Source organism: Scyliorhinus torazame, chromosome 14 (assembly GCF_047496885.1).
Source record: "Scyliorhinus torazame isolate Kashiwa2021f chromosome 14, sScyTor2.1, whole genome shotgun sequence".
Lineage (NCBI taxonomy): Eukaryota > Metazoa > Chordata > Chondrichthyes > Carcharhiniformes > Scyliorhinidae > Scyliorhinus > Scyliorhinus torazame.
Window position 1 is genome coordinate 134,866,765 of NC_092720.1, and position 21,133 is coordinate 134,887,897.

General features: G+C 43.7%; 1 protein-coding gene across 1 annotated transcript in view; it reads right to left on the minus strand.

Annotated features, from left to right (window-relative positions):
- The window catches only part of crocc2 (ciliary rootlet coiled-coil, rootletin family member 2), a 432,771-nt gene that overhangs the window by 146,176 nt on the left and 265,462 nt on the right, over positions 1-21,133 (minus strand). Inside the window, exons 21-23 of the mRNA XM_072474929.1 lie at positions 19,554-19,733; positions 6,488-6,622; positions 6,123-6,266 (exon numbers count right to left, since the gene is read on the minus strand). Coding sequence (XP_072331030.1) covers positions 6,123-6,266; positions 6,488-6,622; positions 19,554-19,733 — 459 coding nt within the window. The remainder of the gene's footprint in view (positions 1-6,122; positions 6,267-6,487; positions 6,623-19,553; positions 19,734-21,133) is intronic.

Consider the following 21,133-nt stretch of genomic DNA (forward strand, 5'->3'; position numbering starts at 1 on the left):
AAGGACAAACTTCCAGATGTTTAACTTGTGGTATATGAAATGAAAATTGCTTATTGTCACAATGAAGTTACTGTGAAAAGCCCCTAGTCGCCACATTCCGGTGCCTGTTCAGGGAGGCTGGTACGGGAATTGAACTGTGCTGCTGGCCTGCCTTGGTCTGCTTTAAAAGCCAGTGATTTAGCCCAGTGTGCTAAACCGGCCCCTGTTATACTGTTGCTCCCAGTCAAATAACTAGTCATGTAAACAGAACCTGGTCCCATTATTATTTTAAAGATATCAATCACATCTCCTCAGAGTTATACTTAGAGATGTAAAAGGTCAGAGTTTTCTGTCCTGAAAACTGGAAGTTCCAAAGCTACATTTCAACTGAGCGACTGCATAAATGTTCATTTTATCTTCCAATCTTGGGGTCACCCATCACTATGTTCCATTGATTAGTTCATTGATCAAATGACAAACAATACAAAGGTAGGAAAGCAAGTAGGGAGGAGGACACAAAAGTCAGGAAAGGTAGGTGAGCAGACATAAGTTTGGCAGATGGAATATAACATGGAAAAAAGTGAGGTTGTCCGCTTTGGTGGGAAGCACAGAAAAGCAGCATATTGTCTGGAATTCTCTGGCCGTTCACTGGCGGTGGGATTCACTGGCATTGCAGCCCTGCCCACCACGGGTTTCCCAGCGGCATGGAATGGTTTCAATGGGAATTCCCATTGACAGCGGGGGAGCAGAAAATTCCGCTGCCAGCATGCAGGGGAGTTGCCACCCGCTGCCAAGGAACAAGCGGCTGGGAGGCTGGAGAATCCTACCCATTATTTCAATAGAGAGAGATTGCAGAATGCTGCAGTACAGATTTGACTGTCCTTGCACACGAAGCACAAAACGTTGATGTGTTGGCTCAGAAAGTAACTAGGAGAGAAAATGGAATGTTAGCCTTTATTGCAAGGGGGGTGGAGTATAAAAGTAGGAAAGTCTGCTTACAAAGCTACAAAGCATTGGTGAGATTAAACCTCGAGTACTGTGTACAGCTTTGGTCCTACTTAAGAAGAGATACAGGGGGGAGATTTTCCACGCCCCTCGCAGTGTGTTTCTTGGCGGTGGGAGGCAGCGTGACATTGGGCAGCGATGGGATCTTCTGGTTCTGCTGTTGTCAATGGGATTTCCCATTGAATCCATCCCCCACTGCCGGGAAACCCGCAGCGGGAGTTCGCCGACGGCGGCACCAGAAGGTCCCACTTGCGAAAATGGCCGGAAAATCCCCCCATAGTTTCATTGGAGGGAGTTCAGGGAAGGTGCACTCGACCTATTCCTGGAATGAAACTGTTGCCTTAGGTGATCTTATTGAAAAAGGGAAGACTGAGGGTGCTTAACAGGGTTTATATTAAGAGGATATTTCACCTTGGCGGACAATCTAGAATCAGGGGGGGCGGGGGGCGCACAGTTTAAATCTAAGGGGTGTCCAAGTAGGAGTTGAGAAGGAATTTATTATCTCAGGGAGTCATTAATTTTTGGAATTCTCTTCTCCAGAGATCAGTGGAGGCTGAATATATTTATGACTGAGTTCGACAGATTTCTAGTCTGCAAGTGAGTTAAGGGTCATGGTGGGTGGGAGGCAGATAGTAAAATTGAGTTAAAGCCACATGGTGGAGCTGGCTCAAAAGTATAAACAGCCTACTACTGCTCTTATTTCTAATGTTCTCTATTGACAAGTTAAATATTCAAAGTTCCGAAGAGAATCCGTCACAATACAATATCACCTGTGAATAGTAGCACTGCAATTCTTTCAGAAATTGCAAGAGCATTTTCAGAATCAAAGAACATCTTTCAGGTTAGTCCCAAATTTAGCTTTCACACTATTGATCCAGCCTCACCATCCTGGTGCATCTGAAAGTATAGTTTAGAATTTGATTGTTTGTTACTTGTTTCTGCATGGTCCAGTCTGAAGCTGAAGAGTCTCCACTGATCATATTACTCCACATGCCTTTTCATACCAGCCATTATGATCAGCCTTGTCACTGTTTTCTACACTGTCTCTGGGGCTTGAATGTCACCTTCATGTCATGGTGTATCTAGTATTTTAGGCGGAGCCTGATTATGGCACCTTGGAGCATTCTAGCAACAATTAGCATTTATGTAGTGACTACTTTTATATGGTAAAACATCCCAAGGCATTTATTGATTGATATTTATTGTCACATGTACCAAAGTACAGTGAAAAGTATTTATCTGCGGCCAAGGGAACGTACACAGAATCTACATAGTAGACAAAAGAATAATCAACAGAGTACATTGACAGTGGTGCATCAATAAATAGTGATTGGTTACAGTGCGGAACAAGGCCAAAGAAGAGCAGCATAGGGCGCCGTGAATAGTGTTCTTCCAGGGAACAGATCAGTCCAAGGGAGAGTCGTTGAGGAGTTCAGTAACTGTGGGGAAGAAGCTGTTCCTATGTCTAGATGTGCGGTTCTTCAGACTTCTGTATCTTCTGCCTGATGGAATGGTCTGGAAGAGGACAAAGCCTGGGTGTGCGGGGTCTCTGACAATGCTGTCTGCCTTTCTGAGGCAGCGGGAGGTGTATACAGAATCAATGGGAGGATGGCAAGCTTGTGTGATGCATTGGGCTGAGTTCACCACACTCTGTAGTTTCTTGCGATCTTGGGCCGAGCAGTTGCCATACCAGACTGTAATGCAGCCGGATAGGATGCTCTTTATGGCACATCTGTAGAAGTTTGTGAGAGTCGATGCTATAACGAATGCTTTAAAATGTTAAGAAAATATTAGGACAGGTCAAAGAGGTAGGTTTAAGAAGCATCTTAAAGGAAGAGAGAGGGATAAAAAAAAATGATGAGGTTTAGCGAGGGCTTAGAGTATAGGCAGCTGAAGGCAAGGTTGCTTATGGTGGAGCAGTGAAAATAGAGGATGCACAAGTGGCAAGAATGAACTCTGGCATTTAACTTAACACATTGTGTAATACAATAATAATAATCTTTAATTGTCACAAGTATGAAGTTACTGTGGAAAGCCCCTAGACGCCACATTCTGGTGCCTGTTTGGGTAAGCTGGTATGGGAATTGAACCCGCGCTGCTGGCTTTGTTCTGCATTACAAACCAGCTGTCTAGCCCACTGAGCTAATACAACATACTAATTTGCTTGCTCATTATTACCTCAATATTATAGACATGGTGAGTAGCAAGTCAACTTAATGCCGCAAAGTCTTTTCCAACTACCTTCTTGGGACTTTCTTTCCCACTCAAGGAAAGTGTGAATCACTCATTCTTGCATATGACACTGTGATTTCAGATCATTTATATACATTGTTCTGAAGATGTGCTTTATAGAATATTAATTTATAATGTCATCAGCTGGGCATATGAAACATTTTGAAAAAAGAAACATTTTTGCCAAGCAAAGGAAACTGGCCTACAGTAGCTAATATGTTGCACTTGTGAAGGACACAAGCTGCTTTAAGGCGGCAGAGAGTCTGTGGAACCCTCAGAAGGAGGTCATAGGACCCAAAGGTGTAAACTATACTGAATTAGTGAAGACAGTCAGAGAGGCTGCCTCAGGGCCAGAAGGGGCAACAGCCTTACCTCCATCTCACCTTCTTCTGAAACATCTCTCATCAGAGCTGAACAGTTTATGAATTGAAAAACACACCAGATGACCTCATTGCTGCAAACCAAGAATTCCCAAAGAAGAATTCTGATTCAACACCATTGTGTCTGAGTGAGAAGAGAATCATCCAGCCAAGACCGTAGACCAACTTCCCAGGGATAAACCCAAATACCAGCAGGTACTGTGAAAGTGACCCTTCAGCTGTAGACAAGCTGCTGGACATCCACAATTTTTTTTTTCTTTTTCTGATTTCAATTGTTGCTTGCTCAAGTTTTAAGGTCTGATACTCTGTGGAGTTTTATTTATTTACTTTTTTCATGCTGGGTGTGTTATTTTTGCATGAGGAACATATTTATACATTTTAAACCTTTTGTTAATAATCTCTGCATCTGTACCTGAATGAGCTTTATTAATAAAACTAACTAACGCTTTACTTGTTGCAGAATTTGGCTGACTTATTTCTTGCACTGAGTTGTACATAGTTAAATATATTTTGAATTGGCAATATTACCTCCCTTTCAAATTCAAACTCTGTCATAATCAACTCAGGAGTGGGCCAAAGGGAGGAGTCAGTTTATCCCTTCTAACCTGTTTGTAAGAACAACAACAAAATGGAGATCTCAGTAATGCAAGGGATCAAATACACATGCATCAAATATCTGATAACCAAAATATGATAATCTTTCTTAAGGATCTACTGGAGTCCAATTTTCTGTACCCTCACTCTGTAAACACAAGACCTCCTCCCAAATGCCCCATTCTAGGCTGAAAACACAAAGTTCCCCAATTTTTAAGACCACGAGGAGCAGAATTAGGCCACTCGGCTCGTCGAGTCTGCTCCGCCATTCAATCATGGCTGATATGTTTCTCGTCCCCATTCTCCTGCCTTCTCCCCATAACCCCTGATCCCCTTATTAATCAAGAATCTATCTGTCTCTGTCTTAAAGACACTCAATGATTTGGCCTCCACAGCCTTCTGCAGAAAAGAGGTCCACAAATTCACCACCCTCTGGCTGAAGAAATTCTTCCTCATTTCTGTTTTGAAGGATTGTCCCTTTCGTCTGAGATTGTGTCCTCTGCCTCTAGTTTTTCCTACAAGTGGAAACATCTGCTCCACTCTATCCAGGCCTCACAGAATCCTGTAAGTTTCAATAAGATCCCCCCTCATCCTTCTAAATTCCAACGAGTACAGACCCAGAGTCCTCAACCGTTCCTTATACGGCAAGCTCCTCAATCCATGGATCATTCTTGTGAACCTCCTCTTGAACTTTTCCAAGGCCAGCACATTCTTCCTTAGATACGGGGCCCAAAACTGCTCACAATACTCCAAATGGGGTCTGACTAGAGCCCTATCGAGTCTCAGAAATACATCATAACGCAGCCCTCTGGCACAATGGATGTGCCTCATGGCTCTTCTCTTTACTGCCTCCAGTCAATTGAATGTCAGTTATTTCTTGGCAATCAGAGCTGGATACTGTATGCAAGGGGCAATCTATATAATTTGATCCTTAACACCCCTGACTTATAGTCTACTGCCTTGTCTATATATTTCAAAATCCAACAGACTTTGTGGATTGTTGCTCTGTATTGGTTGGGAATGTTTAAAATCAAACCTACTGAGAGTCCTAGGCCTCTTTCGGTTTCATTCTAGCTATTTTAACATTGTTAGTGAGTAGACCTTTTGTTAGGTTTTTCCTTCCTTCTGTGTAGCACTCTAGTGATGCTGTTATCCTGCAGCGTGTGAGTCGCAAATTTAGGGAGGAGATGCAAATACTCATAAAGGATGGATAAGGTATGTAGAACCATCAAGCTGTCAGGTTATTTAATCCCCGACCCTATAAAAATAAAAAAAAGCCTGCCTGTGTTTGTGAGAGTTGAGGAATATTAAGTTGTGAAGTTATTTAAACCCCAATCCTTTAAAAATTTGAAGAAAAACACAGCCTGTCAATGTCACTGAGAGTGAAAATAAATTGGTGCGGCAGGTACAGTAGCTGTTTATTGACACTACCCCAATGGCTATCATTATGCCATTATTAATGTTTGTCTGCTTCACATAACCTATCATTATCTCAGTAGGGGATCCAAAGTATACCGTTTGATTGACAGCTCAAATAGGTAATTAAATAATTAGCTCTCTTTGATGTGGGGTAATGAATTCAAATCTGTTTGTTTTATAATTAAGTAAAATAAGAATTTTCGAGGATTAAAATATTTTGAATGGGGTTTCATGAATGTGGTGTTCTTTTGTGAGCAAGATTCCAGGCCACAGTGTCTTCATTTCAACTGTTTGCTTATACTGAATATATAAGTCTACCTCTTTCCTCTTGGTCTAAACTACCGGTCCCTGAATAAGCTTTCAATGAAAATCTTTTCACTTCAGAGTGATGTGGTATTCCAGGTGTTTCAATGTAGCTCAGTAATAAAGAGAAAACCAAACTCACTAGGAGTCCATTCAATTAGACACAACTTTGACTCTTGGGAAGTGTAAATAGGTAATTTTTGAACGCACCTCCCTGAGGGTCACTTCTCTCTGACGTGTCAAGTCTTTAATCTGCTCATTGAAACCTTTGATCTCTCTCTCATGGGTGGCCACCGCTTCCTCAAACTGACCTCGAAAAGACCTTAGGTCATCATTAATGTTGTTAATTGTGTTCTAGACAAAAGGAGATGATACAAAAGATCAGTTCTTGTCTTATTCTCTCTTATTCTGTGTGCAATTTGCATTCCATACCATGGATTGATTTGTATAAATTATATAACTTGCCCAACATGTCATTTGCAGATCTCTCGACAATTTGGCCTTGGCATCAATATTAATTCACTTTTAAAAGGGAAAAACAATGCTCTTGAAATCAATGCTAGATTGATTGTCACCTTGTCCTGCTCCTGTCGACTGTGTAACTCTCGTTTCAACCGGTCGACCTCCATGTTCGCATTGCCAAGTTCACGTTGGACGTGACCGAGTTTTTCGGACAGGATATTTTTCTCCGATTCCTTCAGACACAAGGCCTTTGAAAGAAAGACATTTGCTCAGATGGTTACAAGGAGCTGGATTCATAGAGCAGCCTGATGGCTGACAAAGAAAGAGAATGGAGAATTGGATCAGAAAGGAAAATGGATGATTGGGCTTTTGTAACTGAGCAGGCGGATCGCATTTTCCACATGGCATCGCCTGCAGCACTGATGGATGGACAGCAACACAGCTCCTGGCAAACAACTGCAGCTTCATCACTGCAACAATGTTATCAGATGGTAATTCCATCATCAGTCACATTAGACTTGTCTTTGATTTATTTTCCTCCTAACTGAAGGTGTGGATTGTGTTATGGTGGGCGCAGAGATTAAACTGAGTCTAAGGGCTGCCCATACTTTGCATTTTTCCAGATATATGAATATGTATGAATAAAACCATCCATACATTCATCCATCCTGGAGTTGAATGAGTACGCTTCGAACCAATGACTTTCAGAAGAGTCTGAAAGGATGTCAGGCTGAAAGGATGCATCCAACTTGGCCTTACAAGAATGAACATGCAGGGAAAATTGATTACCCCTTACAAGCATTGATAATGCACCCCAGCCATGCAAATGACAACCTCCCCCCCCCCTCCCGCCCCCTCCTTCCCAGGGGTTTGTGATTGGGTCATCTACCAAGACTAGGGTTCTGTTTCACTGAACCACTGCCAGTGGAGCGAACCTTATGGTATATAATGGGCTAAACGTGGAATTTTCCCATTTTTTCACAGAGTGGCGCAGTGGTTGGGAAAACCGCGTTACAGCTGCTGGCTCCAACAGCTGCTTTCTCCGCCGTGCTGTTCAGCTCATACCGGAAAAAAAAGTGAAGGGGCGGGTATCATGACGTAATGCTCTGTTTGAGCCTGTCCAGGTGGCAACGTAGGCTTTTACAGTGCAAGGGGGGCAGTGTCCAGGCGTGACCCTCTCCCTGAACAATAAACTCACCTGAACACCTCTGGCTAGTTCTGCTAGCCTGGTGCCCACCTTGAGAGACCTGTTGTGATTCAGATTGCCGTCTGACTAGATTATGTAATGGAGGGGGAGGAAAGCTGGGGGTGGGGGGTGGGGGGGGGGTGAAATTATCAGGCTTAGAAGCCTGATAATCAGGTATATTCCTTTGGGGATCCCGATGTTGAACTTTGGGAGTCCTGTTACATCATTGGCGGGCGTGGGGACAATCAGAATGGGAATTCCACTGGTGTAAATCACATTTTGGGTCTCTCAAGGGATATTTTTTGTTTCAGCCACCAATCTCATCTGCCGAAAATGGGAGCAGAAATTCCCCCGGCTAAGTCTTTTGTACAGACATCAATTCCCCATCCACTAAAGTGTGTACGTTTAAAATGTTAATGAATAGCGTATTGTCATGTGAGAGTACTTTTAAGACATGGATGTTTAAACAATGTACCTTTAAGAAAACAGTGATGTCAGAGAGTGGGTGGGGCTGAGGTCAGGTCAGTCATTTTGCAGCTTAGTTTTTAGTTTCAGTTTTGAAAAGAGCTGGGTGTCTGTGTTTTGCAGTGAGCTGGATCTCTCCCATGAAAGACTATCTCTGGATCATTTGGGTGATTTAATCTTATAATAGTGAAGACTTTATCCTGATGTTATATTGTTTAAAGGTGTTAAGTCTCTTGGAAGTTTGAAGGAACATTTTAAGGAGTTATTTACTGTTGCAATATTTTCTGAGTTATCTTTGAAGTAAGGGGTGTTAAGAGATCCAATGTTTATTTAAGATGTTAAGTTGAGTTCATGGAATAAACAGTGTTTTGTGGTTAAAAACCCACGTATCCATAATTGAAATACCACACCGAGGGAAAAAGCCCTGTGCTCGGAAAAGCAACAAATCCATTAAAGGGAGAAGTTGGTTGAACTCCATGATACATTTTGGGGTTCTGAAAACACCTCGCCTATAACAATTGGGGGCTCGAGGGGGATAAATGTCTATCTATTGAATTGGATTTTGTGAACTTAAAGACAGTGAAGGATTGTTGCTTTTCCGGTGTGGTATTTTAGTTTAAGTGGGGAGAGTGTTGTGAACAATGGCTCTTTCAGAGGCTCAGAGGATTTTGGGGGTGGAGAATGTCACATGTAGTACTTTATGGACAGAAACAAAATGCAGACTGTTAGATTTGGCAAGAACATTGCAGTTAACATTACCTGACAAAATGCGAAAAGATGAGGTCATTATGGAGTGGTTAAGCATTTAAAGTTGCCTGAGATAGAGTTTGACTCATGGGAAATGGCAAAAATTCAGTTGCAAATTAAACAAATGGAACATGAGAAAGAATTAAAGAGGCTGGCATACAAGAGTGAGAGAGAGGAAAAAGAAAGAGAAACAGAGAGAGAAGAAAAAGAAAGAGAAAGAGAGAGAGAGGGGAAAAAAGAGAAAGAGAGAGAGAGAGGAAAAAGAGAAAGAGAGAGAGAGGAAAAAGAAAAGGAGAGAGAAGAAAGGAGAAAAGAAAGAATAGCCCCAGCAGAACAAAAAGAAAAAGAAAGGGAGATACAGATCAGGGAAAAAGATAAAGAGAGGGAGTTTGAACTTCAGAAAATGGCCATGAAACATGACAATCAGTTAAAATTGGCAGATGTAAAGGGAAACGTACAGTTGGATGATAGTGATGAGGATAGTGAGAAAGAGCGTCATAGTCGAAGGCTTGGTGGGAATCTATTTAAATATGTCCAAGCATTGCCAAGGTTTGACGAGAAGGAAGTGGAAGCCTTTTTCATTTCATTTGAGAAGGTAGCTAAACAAATGAAATGGCCACAGGACATGTGGGCGTTACTGATTCAAACAAAGCTGGTAGGTAGAGCTGGTGAAGTGTTTGCATCACTACCGGAGGAGGTGTCTGGAACGTATGAGGAGGTGAAGAAATCCGTCTTAAGTGCATATGAGCTAGTGCCTGAAGCTTACAGACAAAGGTTTAGAAATTTAAGGAAAGAATTTGGTCAAATATACATGGAGTTTGAAAGGCTCAGAGTAACTTTGATAGGTGGATAAGGGCTTTGAAAATAGACCAAACGTATGAAGCTCTCAGGGAAATTATACTTTTGGAGGAGTTTAAAAATTAAATTCCTGATGTAGTGAGAACTCATGTGGAAGAGCAGAGGGTTAAAACTGCGAGATTAGCAGCAGAAATAGCAGATGATTATGAATTAGTTCATAAATCAAAGATTTGTTTCCGACATCAGTTTCAGCCGGTGAGGGATAGAAACTGGGGTCATGAGAAGTACTCAAGTGGTAAAGGTAAATGTGATCTGATGGGAGACAATAAAGAGAGTGTACCTCAGATTAAAAAAGAAATCCAGGAGGGTGGAAAAGAAATGAAAAGTTTCAGATGTTTTCACTGTAATGAACTAGGCCATGTAAAGTCAGTGTTGGTGGTTGAAGCAAAGCACTGGGAAGGCTGATGTGGTAAAACAGGATCAGACAGTGGGGTTTGCTAGAGTGGTAAAGGAAAGCCCAAGGGAAGCAAAGAAGGTGCAAACGATTGTACAGCCTGTTCAAGAAGTAATTGTTAAGAAGGTGCCAGATGTATTTAAAGAATGTACTTGTGTGGGTAAAGTTTACTCATGTGTATCAGGAGGAGCAGGTAAAGAAGTCACAATTTTAAGAGATACAGGGGCTAGTAAATCTTTAATGGTAAGAGATGAGGAATTATGTAGTTTGGGAAGAATGTTGCCACAAGAGGTGGTGATATGTGGAATTCAGTGTGAGAGGAGTAGCGTTCCATTATATAAGGTAAGTCCAGTGAAGAGTGGTGAAGTGGTAGTAGGAATAATAGATAAACTACCTTGTCCCGGAATACAGTTTATCTTGGGTAATGATATAGCTGGATCGCAGGTGGGAGTGATGCCTACTGTGGTTGATAAGCCATTGGAAAATCAGTCAACTGAAGGGTTGAAGGACGAATATCCTGGGATTTTACCGGATTGTGTAGTAACAAGGTCACAAAGTCACAGGTTAAGACAAGAGGAGAAATCAAAGAGTGAAGATGAAGTTGAAGTTCAATTGTCAGAAACGATTTTTGATCAGATGGTTGAAAAAGAACAAGAACAGGTGGAGGATTAGGCGGATATGTTTAGTTCATGAAAATTGGCGGTGTTACAACAGAAAGATGTAGAAATAAAACGGATCTATCAGAAAGCATATAGGGAACAGGAATCTGAGAGTATACCAGAGTGTTATTACCGTAAAAATTATGTCTTGATGAAAAAATGGAGACCTATACATATGCAAGCAGATGAAAAGTGGGCAGAAGTTCATCAAGTAGCATTGCTGGTAGGGTATAGAAAGGAGGTGTTGCGAGTTGCACACGAGGTACCAGTGGGAGGTCATTTGGGAATAAGGAAAACTCAAGCTAAAATCCAGAAACATTTTTATTGGCCTGGACTACATAAAGATGTAGTTAAATTTTGTCAATCATGTCACACATGTCAAGTGACAGGGAAACCTCAAGCAGTGATAAAACCAGCGCCCTTAATACCCATTCCAGCATTTGAGGAACCTTTTACAAGGGTCCTAATCGATTGTGTAGGACCGCTTCCTAAAATCAAGAAGTGGGAATCAATATCTTTTGACTGTAATGGATGTGTCTACTAGGTTTCCAGAGGCCATTCCAGTTCGTAATATTACAGCTAAAAGGATTGTGGAGGAGTTACTTAAATTCTTTACTAGATATGGACTACCCATAGAAATTCAATCGGATCAAGGAACAAATTTTACTTCAAAGTTATTCAAAGAAATTATGGATAGCTTAGGGATAAAACAATTTAAATCAACTGCGTACCATCCAGAATCGCAGGGAGCTTTAGAAAGGTGGCATCAGACATTAAAGACAATGTTGAGGGCGTATTGTCAAGATTATCCAGAGGATTGGGATAAAGGAATCCGATTCGTATTGTTTGCAATTAGGGATGCACCTAATGAGTCTACCAAATTTAGTCCTTTTGAACTAATTTTTGGTCATGAGGTGAGAGGACCACTTAAATTGATTAAGGAAACATTGGTGGGTGAGAAATCGGAAATTACACTATTGGATTACGTGTCAAATTTTAGGGAACGATTAAATAGAGCAGGTGAATTGGCTAGACAACATTTGAAAGATGCACAAAATGTGATGAAACGGGTAGCGGACAAGAAATCCAAAGCTAGTAGTTTTGCCAGTGGGGATAACGTTTTAGTGTTGTTACCAGTGGTAGGGGAACCTTTAAAAGGTAGGTTTTGTGGACCGTATCAGATTGAAAGGAAATTAAGTGAGGTGAATTATGTGGTAAAAACACCAGATAGAAGGAAGACTCACCGAGTGTGTCATGTGAATCTGCTTAAAAGATACTTTGAAAAGGAAGGAGAGAAAAAGGAGGTTTTAATGATTCTAACTCAAAGTGACAAACCAAATCCAGATGACTGTGAATTTGACATACCTGAAATCAAATTGGAAAATGAGGATGTTCTTAAAAATTGGGATGAATTGTTAAGTTACCTTCCAGAGGAAAAACGAACTGACCTGAAAGAGTTATTGATATCACATGGGCAAGTTTGTAAAGGTAAATTGGGAAGTACTAAAATGGCTATAAATGATGTAGATGTGGGAAATGCTGTTCCTATCAAACAACATCCATATAGACTTAATCCTTTAAAATTGGCACAGGTTAACAAAGAGATTGAGAGTCTGCTTAAAAATGGCATAATTGAAGTGGGTTGCAGCCAATGGAGCTCACCCATAGTGATGGTACCTAAACCAGACGGTACCCAACGGTTGTGTGTGGACTATCGAAAGGTGAATGCAGTTACAAGAACGGACTCTTATCCTATTCCACGTTTGAGGGATTGCATTGAGAAATTGGGACAATCTGCTTTCATTTCCAACTTCCAGACATTGAAAGAACATTTAAAACATAGTATGGAGTTCTTCGGTTGACTTCAGGAGGCAGGTTTGGTGATGAACCGAGCCGAAAGTGAATTTGGAGAAGCCCAAATCACTTTCCTTGAGGAGTTTCCGTTATCCTCAAGACAAAGGGAAATAATGCGATTTCTTAGCATGAGTGGATTTGATCGAACAGTTGTGCAAACGTTTTGTGGCGTGATTACTCCACTGATGGACTTGCTAAAAAAAGTCAATGGACAGCGGACTTTCAACAGGCATTTGACTGCCTGAAAGCTGTGGTAACCAATGTTCCTGTATTGGAGAATTGTAAGGGGCTCTGTGGTCAGATAGAACTAAATTATCTGATTCTAAAGAGAAATGCCGAGGAGTAGAGGAATGGATGGATCGTGCAGAGACTTTGTTCAAAGAGACTGTCAATCGAGAAGGTTTTCGGTTGGAGGAAGAAGAACAAAGAAACATGGACAATATTATTATACCTGTTTGCATCAGTTGTTTTTTTTTAAAACAAAAAGGAATATTTACTGTGTACATTTCTTAGTGGATGGTACAAAAGTGAAAAATGAAACCACCTTGAAGTTGATGGTTTTTTTTTTCTTGGGTGGAGGTGTCATGTGAGAGTACTTTTAAGACATGGATGTTTAAGCAATGTACCTTTAAGAAAACAGTGATGTCAGAGAGTGGGTGGGGCTGAGGTCAGGTCAGCCATTTTGCAGTTTAGTTTTGCAGGTTTTTAGTTTCAGTGTTGAAAAGAGCTGGGTGTGTGTCTGTGTTTTGCAGTGAGCTGAATCTCTCCCATGAAAGACAATCTCTGGATCATTTGGGTGATTTAAACTTATAATAGTGAAGCCTTTCACCTGATGTGATTTTGTTTACCGGTCTCTTGGAAGTTTGAAGGAACATTTTAAAGAGTTATTTACTGTTGCAATATTTTCTGAGTTATCTTTGAAGTAAGGGGCGTTAAGAGATCCGATGTTTATTTCAGATGTTAAGTTGAGTGATGTGTTGGGTACTCTGCTACACAGACAAACCAACACGGTTGCGAATGGTACAACTCAGTTTTATTACTAACATTTATTTACAGTGGTAAACTGGTTACTGAGGTTCGATCATAACCCTAGAATCTGTGGACCTATTCCTAATACTATATTGGAGTGGCACTCAGCACATGGTGGATGTCTGAGTGGCTTGCTATGAGCTCTGTGCCCTGAGCTGTCTCCTGCTGGAATGCCCGGGAAGTGTCGTGTTCCCTGTTTTGTAGTGTGTATGCTCTTGCCTGTGATTGGCTGTGGTGTTGTGTGTGTGTTGATTGGTCCGTTGATCTGTCCATCAGTATGTATGTATGTTTGTACCATGATGTTTACCTGAATATCATGACATTGAGTTCATGGAATACACAGTGTTTCGTGTTTAAAAACCCACGAGTCCATAATTGAAATACCTAGGGAAAAGGCCGTGTGCTCGGAAAAGCAACAAATCCATTAAAGGGAGAGGTTGGTTGAACTCCATGATACATTTTGGGGTTCTGAAAACGCCTCGCCCATAACAGTATAAATATATCACATGCCATATTAATAGGTCAGACTATTCTCAAAACAGAGCAATAATCATATTAATCCTGTGTCAAAAATTTCCCCAAATGTGTCTCTTTTATCATGGATCGTATGCTTGACTTCTACTCTGCTGCTGAAACCTTGGGCTGTTGACCTGGGTCTTGCTTGAAACTTCTGCTCAGGAACTGTGTATGCGTATGAGATGTTCTTTCATCAGTGCTCCTCAGTGTCACCTTGAAGATGTGAAACTTCAAAGCACAATGCAAGTTCAAGCATCAGCCTTTACCACTTTTACTCTCTGCTAGTCTAGTCTTTAGACTGAGCAGTGCTCTCTGGTTTACACTATCTTGGGTTTGGACTTTTGTGTTTCATCTGTTGCCCATACTCTCCCACTTCCAGTTCCTAACCTGTTCCTCTCAGTGCTGGTAGTCTGCTCACCAAACTAGTTCTGTAAAACCAGAGTTCCTACCCCGAGTGCTCAACCTCTCCATCTTGAAGTGCAGTAATGGATAACTCTGGCTCATGTTCCCTGTCCCTGGCCAAGGTACACGGACGCCACCTGTAAATCCTCACTACTCTTCAGCTGGCTTAGCGCTGGCCAAAGGTCAAACCTGGAACATTCGGATCTTTTGTGGAACGGTACCGGGTGGTGCTATTACAGCAAACTAGCTTCTTTCTAAAGAATAAGCGAAGAAAACACTTTCACAAAATATATTCCTGAGTGGTTCTCTGATCCACATTAAGTGTTTAATTTACTGTAGAACGGTTATTTAAGGTTCACTGCCAAGAGCACAAAAATTAACAATTCACACAAGAGCTGGAAGAATGATCACCTGACAGGCGATTAAGTTAAGCTGGAATGTAAGTGTTACATTTACAATGGAAACTGCAGACTTGGTTCACAATCATCCCATTTGGGCTCAATTAAAGTGCAGTAGTGGGGCTCAATTAAACAATAACCACTAGCACACATATGGAGCTGCTTTGTTACAGAGCTGAATTACCAACCACCAGCAAATTAGTAGGTGGGATTTAAAAGCCGACTATCAATGGGATGTTTCACCTATCGGAAGACAAATCTGCTGGAATGCTTGCGCAGGTCCAGTTCTTCTAAGGTCCCAGTTCGACCAACTATCTTCCATTCAGTGGCCTAGTGAGGTGGTAGAAGGAAGCCCTCATGAATCTGCCAACGTCAATCTGTCGCCAAGTGTCATTAAATGAGCAAGAACTGCCAGAGTGATTCCTTCCTAATTCTGATCATAAAATGTGACTGTTTCTCTTTTAACCCTCTATAATGTGTGTGTCATCCTCGATGTAATGAGTGCCCCATCACTTCAATTCTTAGAGCACCTTGTTTTAGAGCAAAATAGTTTTTTTTAATTCATTTTTACGGGACGTGGACTTTGCTGGCTAGGCCAACATTTAGTGCTCATCTCTGATTGCTCCTTGAGAAGGTGGTGGTGAGCTGCCTTCTTGAATCACTGCAGTCCATGAGGTGGGCTTCTTAAAACAAAATGTAGATAGTCCAACGAGGGAAGGGGCTGTACTGGACCTGGTTTTGGGGAAGGTGGCCAGGTGGTAGAAGTTTCAGTCGGGGAGCATTTTGGGAACTGTGACCACAATTCAGTAAGTTTTAAAGTGCTGGTGGACAAGGATAAGAATGGTCCTCGGGTGAATGTGCTAAATTGGGGGAAGGCGAATTATAACAATATTAGGCAGGAACTGAAGAACCTAGATTGGGGGCGGATGTTTGAGGGTAAATCAACATCTGGCATGTGGGAGGCTTTCAAATGTCAGTTGAAACAAATTCAGGACCGGCATGTTCCTGTGCGGAAGAAGGATAAATACGGCAAATTTCGGGAACCATGGATAACGAGAGATATTGTAGGTCTCATCAAAAAGAAAGAGACATTTGTCAGGGCTAGAAGGCTGGGATAGACGAAGCCTGTGTGGAATGTAAGGAAAGTAGGAAGGAACTTAAGCAAGGAGTCAGGAGGGCTAAAAGGGGTCACAAAAAGTAATTGGCAAATAGGGTTAAGGAAAATCCAAAGGCTTTTTACACGTACATAAAAAGCAAGAGGGTAGTTAGGGAAAGGGTTGGCCCACTGAAGGATAGGCAAGGGAATCTATGTGTGGAGCCAGAGGAAATGGGCGAGGTACTAAATGAATACTTTGCATCAGTATTCACCAAAGAGAAGGAATTGGTGGATGTTGAGTCTGGAGAAGTGTGTGTAGATAGCCTGGGTCACATTGAGATCCAAAAAGGCGAGTTGCGGAATTCTCTCTCCCCCCCCCCCCCCCCCCCCCACGCTGGGTGGGAGGATCGCCAGGGCGTCACACCACCCCGGCACCCGCACGTGATTCTCCCACCCCACCCAAACCGGCGCGGCGTGAATCACGGCTGGCCGCTCGGAGAATCGGCACATGCCATTGGTAACGGGCGAGCGGCGATTCTCCGGCACGGATGGGCCGAGCGGCCTGCCCAACACGACAGGTTCCCACCGGCGGCGTCCACACCAGGTCACTGCCGGCGGGAACAGCGCGGGAACGCTGGGGGGGGAGGGGGCCTGTGGGGGGGGTTCCTGCACCGGGGGGGACTGAGGTCTGGCCCGCGATCAGTGCCCACTGATCGGCGGGCCGGCCTCTCTGAAGGAGGACCTCCTTTCCTCCGCCACCCCGCAAGATCCATCCGACATCTTCTTGCGGGGAGGACAGCAACCGCGCATGCGTGGGTTGGCGCTGGTCAACCTGCGCATGCGCGGATGATGTCATTTACGCGGCGCCGGCCGCGTCACTTACACGGCGGCAAGGCCCGGCGCGCATAAATGACGCGGCGCCACTCCTAGCTCCCCAGGGGCGGGAGAATAGGGGGCTGGGAGCGGCCTCCGACGCCGGAGTGAAACACTCCGGTTTTCACTTTGGCGTCGGGACTTAGTCTCCCGATGAGAGAATTGCGACCGAGGTGTTGGGCATCTTGAAAAATATTAAGTTAGATAAGTCCCCAGGGCCTGATGGGATCTACCCCAGAATACTGAAGGAGGCTAGGGAGGAAATTGCTGAGGCCTTGACAGAAATCTTTGGATTCTCACTGTCTTCAGGTGATGTCCCGGAGGACCGGAGAATAGCCAATGTTGTTCCTTTGTTTAAGAAGGGTAGAAAGGATAATCCAGAGAACTACAGGCCGGTGAGCCTTACGTTAGTGGTAGGGAAATTACTGGAGAGAATTCTTTGAGACAGGATCTACTCCCATTTGGAAGCAAATGGACGTATTAGCGAGAGGCAGCACGGTTTTGTGAAGGGGAGGTCGTGTCTCACTAACTTGATAGAGTTTTTCGAAGAGGTCACAAAGATGATTGATGCAGGTAGGGCAGTGGATGTTGTCTATATGGACTTCAGTAAGACCTTTGACAAGGTCTCTCATGGCCGACTGGTACAAAAGGTGAAGTCACACAGGATCAGGGATGAGCTGGCAAGATGGATACAGAACTGGCTAGGTCATAGAAGGCAGAGAGTAGCAATGGAAGGGTGCTTTTCTGATTGGAAGGCTGTGACTAGTGGTGTTCTACAGGGATCAGTGCTGGGACCTTTGCTGTTCGTAGTATATATAAATGATTTGGAGGAAAATGTAACTGGTCTGATTCGTAAGTTTGCAGACGACACAAGGTTAGTGGAATTTCAGATAGCGATGAGGACTGTCAGAGGATACAGCAGGATTTAGATTGTTTGGAGACTTGGGCAGAGAGATGGCAGATGGAGTTTAATCCGGACAAATGTGAGGTCATGTTTTTGGAAGGTCTAATGCTGGTAGGGAATATACACTGAATGATAGAACCCTCAAGAGTATTGACAGTCAGAGAGATTTAGGTGTACAGGTCCACAGGTCACTGAAAGGGGCAACACAGGTGGAGAAGGTAGTCAAGAAGGCATACGGCATGCTTGCCTTCATTGGCCGGGGCATTGAGTATAAGAATTGGCAAGTCATGTTGCAGCTGTAGAGAACCTTAGTTAGCCACACTTGGAGTATAGAGTTCAATTCTGGTCGTCACACTACCAGAAGGATGTGGAGGCTTTAGAGAGGGTGTAGAAGAGATTTATCAGGATGTTGCCTGGTATGGAGGGCATTAGCTATGAGGAACGGTTCAATAAACTCGGGTTGTTCTCACTGGAACGACGGAGGTTGAGGGGCGACCTGATAGAGGTCTACAAAATTACGAGGGGCATAGACAGAGTGGATAGTCAGAGGCTTTTTCCCAGGGTAGAGGGGTCAATTACTCGGAGGCATAGGTTTAAGGTGCGAGGGGCAAGGTTTAGAGGAGATGTATGAGGCAAGTTTTTTCGAGAGGTAGTGGGTGCCTGGAACTCGCTGCCGGAGGAGGTGGTGGAAGCAGGGACGACAGTGACGTTTAAGGGGCATCTTGACAAATACATGAATAGGATGGGAATAGAGGGATACGGACCCAGGAAATGTCGAAGACTTTAGTTTAGATGGGCAGCATGGTCGTTACAGGCTTGGAGGGCCGAAGGGCGCGTTCCTGTGCTGTACTTTGCTTTGTTCTTTGTGTAGGTACACTCACAGTGCTATTAGGGAGTGAGTTTCAGGATTTTGGCCCAGCGACAGTGAATGTATGACTGATATATTTCCAAATCAGGATGCTGAGCGACTTGGAGGGGTACTTCCAGGTGGTGTGGTTCCCATGTATCTGCTGCCTTTGTCCTTCTAGATGGAAGGGGTCATGGGTTTGGAAGGTGCTGCCTAAGGAGCCTTGGTGAGTTCCTGCAGTGCATCTTGTAAATGGTACACACTGGTGCTACTGTGCATCAGTGTGGAGGGAGCAAACGTTTGTGAATGTTTGTGGAAGGAGTGCGAATCAAGAGGGCTGCCCTGGATGATGTCGAGCTTCAAGCAAGTGAGTGATATTCCATCACACCCCTGACTTGTGCTTTGCAGGTGGTGGACAAGTTTTAGGGAGTCAGCAGGTGAGTTACTCGCTGCAGGATTCTTAGTCTCTGACCTACTCTTGAAATATTTAAATTGCTCGTCCAGTTCAGTTTCTGGCCAATGGTAACCCCCAGGATGTTGATCGTAGGGGATTCAGTGATGGTAATGCCATTCAATGTCAAGAGGTGATAGTTTGATTCGCTCTTATTGAAGATGGTCATCGCTTGGCACTTGTGTGATGTGAATGTTAATTGCCACTTGCAAAGCCAAGCCTGAATACTATCCTAGTCTTGCTGCATTTGCACTGCTTCAGTGTCTGAGGACGAGTGAATGATGCTGAAAATTGTGCAATAATCAGTGAACCATCTCCACATCTGACCTTATGGAAGGGATGTCATTAGTGAAATAACTGAAGATGGTTGGGGCCTAAAGTCCTACCACTTTATTTCTATGTGGTGTCCCAGGAAACTGTATTATATACCTGTTGTATGATCCCATGTAGTATCTTGAAGTTTGCATTTGGATCTTTAAATAAACCAACTTGTTCTTTACCTGCTGTTTCTGGCTCTCTGCCTGGATCAGACTCTCATCCCTCTCTTTTTGCAAACTGAGAATTTCTTCATTAAGCTCCTCTTTCTCTTCCTCAAAGCGAGTGACGAGGTCTTCCCGTTCCTGCTGAATGCGTTGAACTATCTCATTCTTCTCTGCACTCAGCTCAAGACGTAGGCTGTCCTGTGGATACAGAATGCAGCTTATGCCAGTCAAAAGCCATTAGTTTTCACTATGTATTATCCCCACCATTACATTTTGATTCAACACATTTGACTGGAGGCATTTATTCAATACTTCTGCAGAATTCATATTTTTCAAGTTCTGCTGAATGTGACAATTTCAGAGTGTGTTTCAGGCTGACTGGTGTAAAGGTATGTTGCATGTTAACTGAGTATCGATTGTATTCTGTCACCATGAAGCCCCAGGATTCTCTGGGACTGATCTGCAATTCAGCTTTTCGGCCTGTGTCAGACCTTCCCAGGACGTGTTTTGTCCTGCACCTCTGCAGGCCTTGTGCATGCATTGTGCTTGTGTTTTTTATTTGAATTTTTTTCCAAATTAAGGGGCAATTTAGCATGGCCAATACAATTTAGCACATCTTTGGGTTGTGGAGGTGTGACCCACGCAGACACGGGGAGAAAGTACAAATTCCACATGGACAGTGAACTGGGGCCAAGATCGAACCCGGGTCCTCGGCACCATGAGGCAGCAGTGCTAACCACTGTGCTGCCTGCCGTCCCTATGCATTGGGCTTGTGTTCAATCGAGCAAAGGCATCATTAGATTCAGAGCTTGTCATGTGTCTGTGAACCCCCATTCTCACAGGTTCACTAGCATCACCCCACCATGCACCCCTCCCAACACCCCCACAGGTTCACCAACACCACCCCACCATGCCCCCCCCCCCCCCCACTCCGACAGGTTCACCAGCACCACTCCACCTCTCACAGGTTCACCAGCACCACCCCACCCACACCCCACCACTCTCATAGGTTCACAAGCACCACCATGCCCCATCACCCTCACAGGTTCACCAGCACCACCCCACCAACACCTCGGCCAGGATTCTCCGAGCCCCCGCGCCGCAATCGTGCCGGGTGCGGGGGGCGGAGAATGGGGCATCAGACCTACGATGCCTTCGTGCAATTCTCCGGCGACCGGAGAATCGCCGCCAGCCGCACCCGCACGGTCGACGCAGGGCCGCTCAGGGGCCGTTCAAAGTGTCTCTTCTTTAGATTTGACTCGAGTTGGTCACCCTACCAAACACACAATTCTGTGGATTTACTCATCCACTTTTGCGAACCGGGGATCATTACAACAAAATCTTCATTCGGGAAATTAAATGTTTTAAAAGGTTCATGATAAGGTAGCTTGTACATGGGTTGTGAAAGGAGATTAGATATATTCTATCATGGAGTGGACTGGAAATCATGGAATGTTTTACAGTGCAGAAGGAGGCCTTTCGGCCCATTGAGTCTACACCGGTCCTTGAAGAGCACCCTACTTAAGCCCACACATCCATACTAACCCAATAACCCCACCTAACCTTTGGACACTACGGGGCAATTTAGTGTGGCCAAT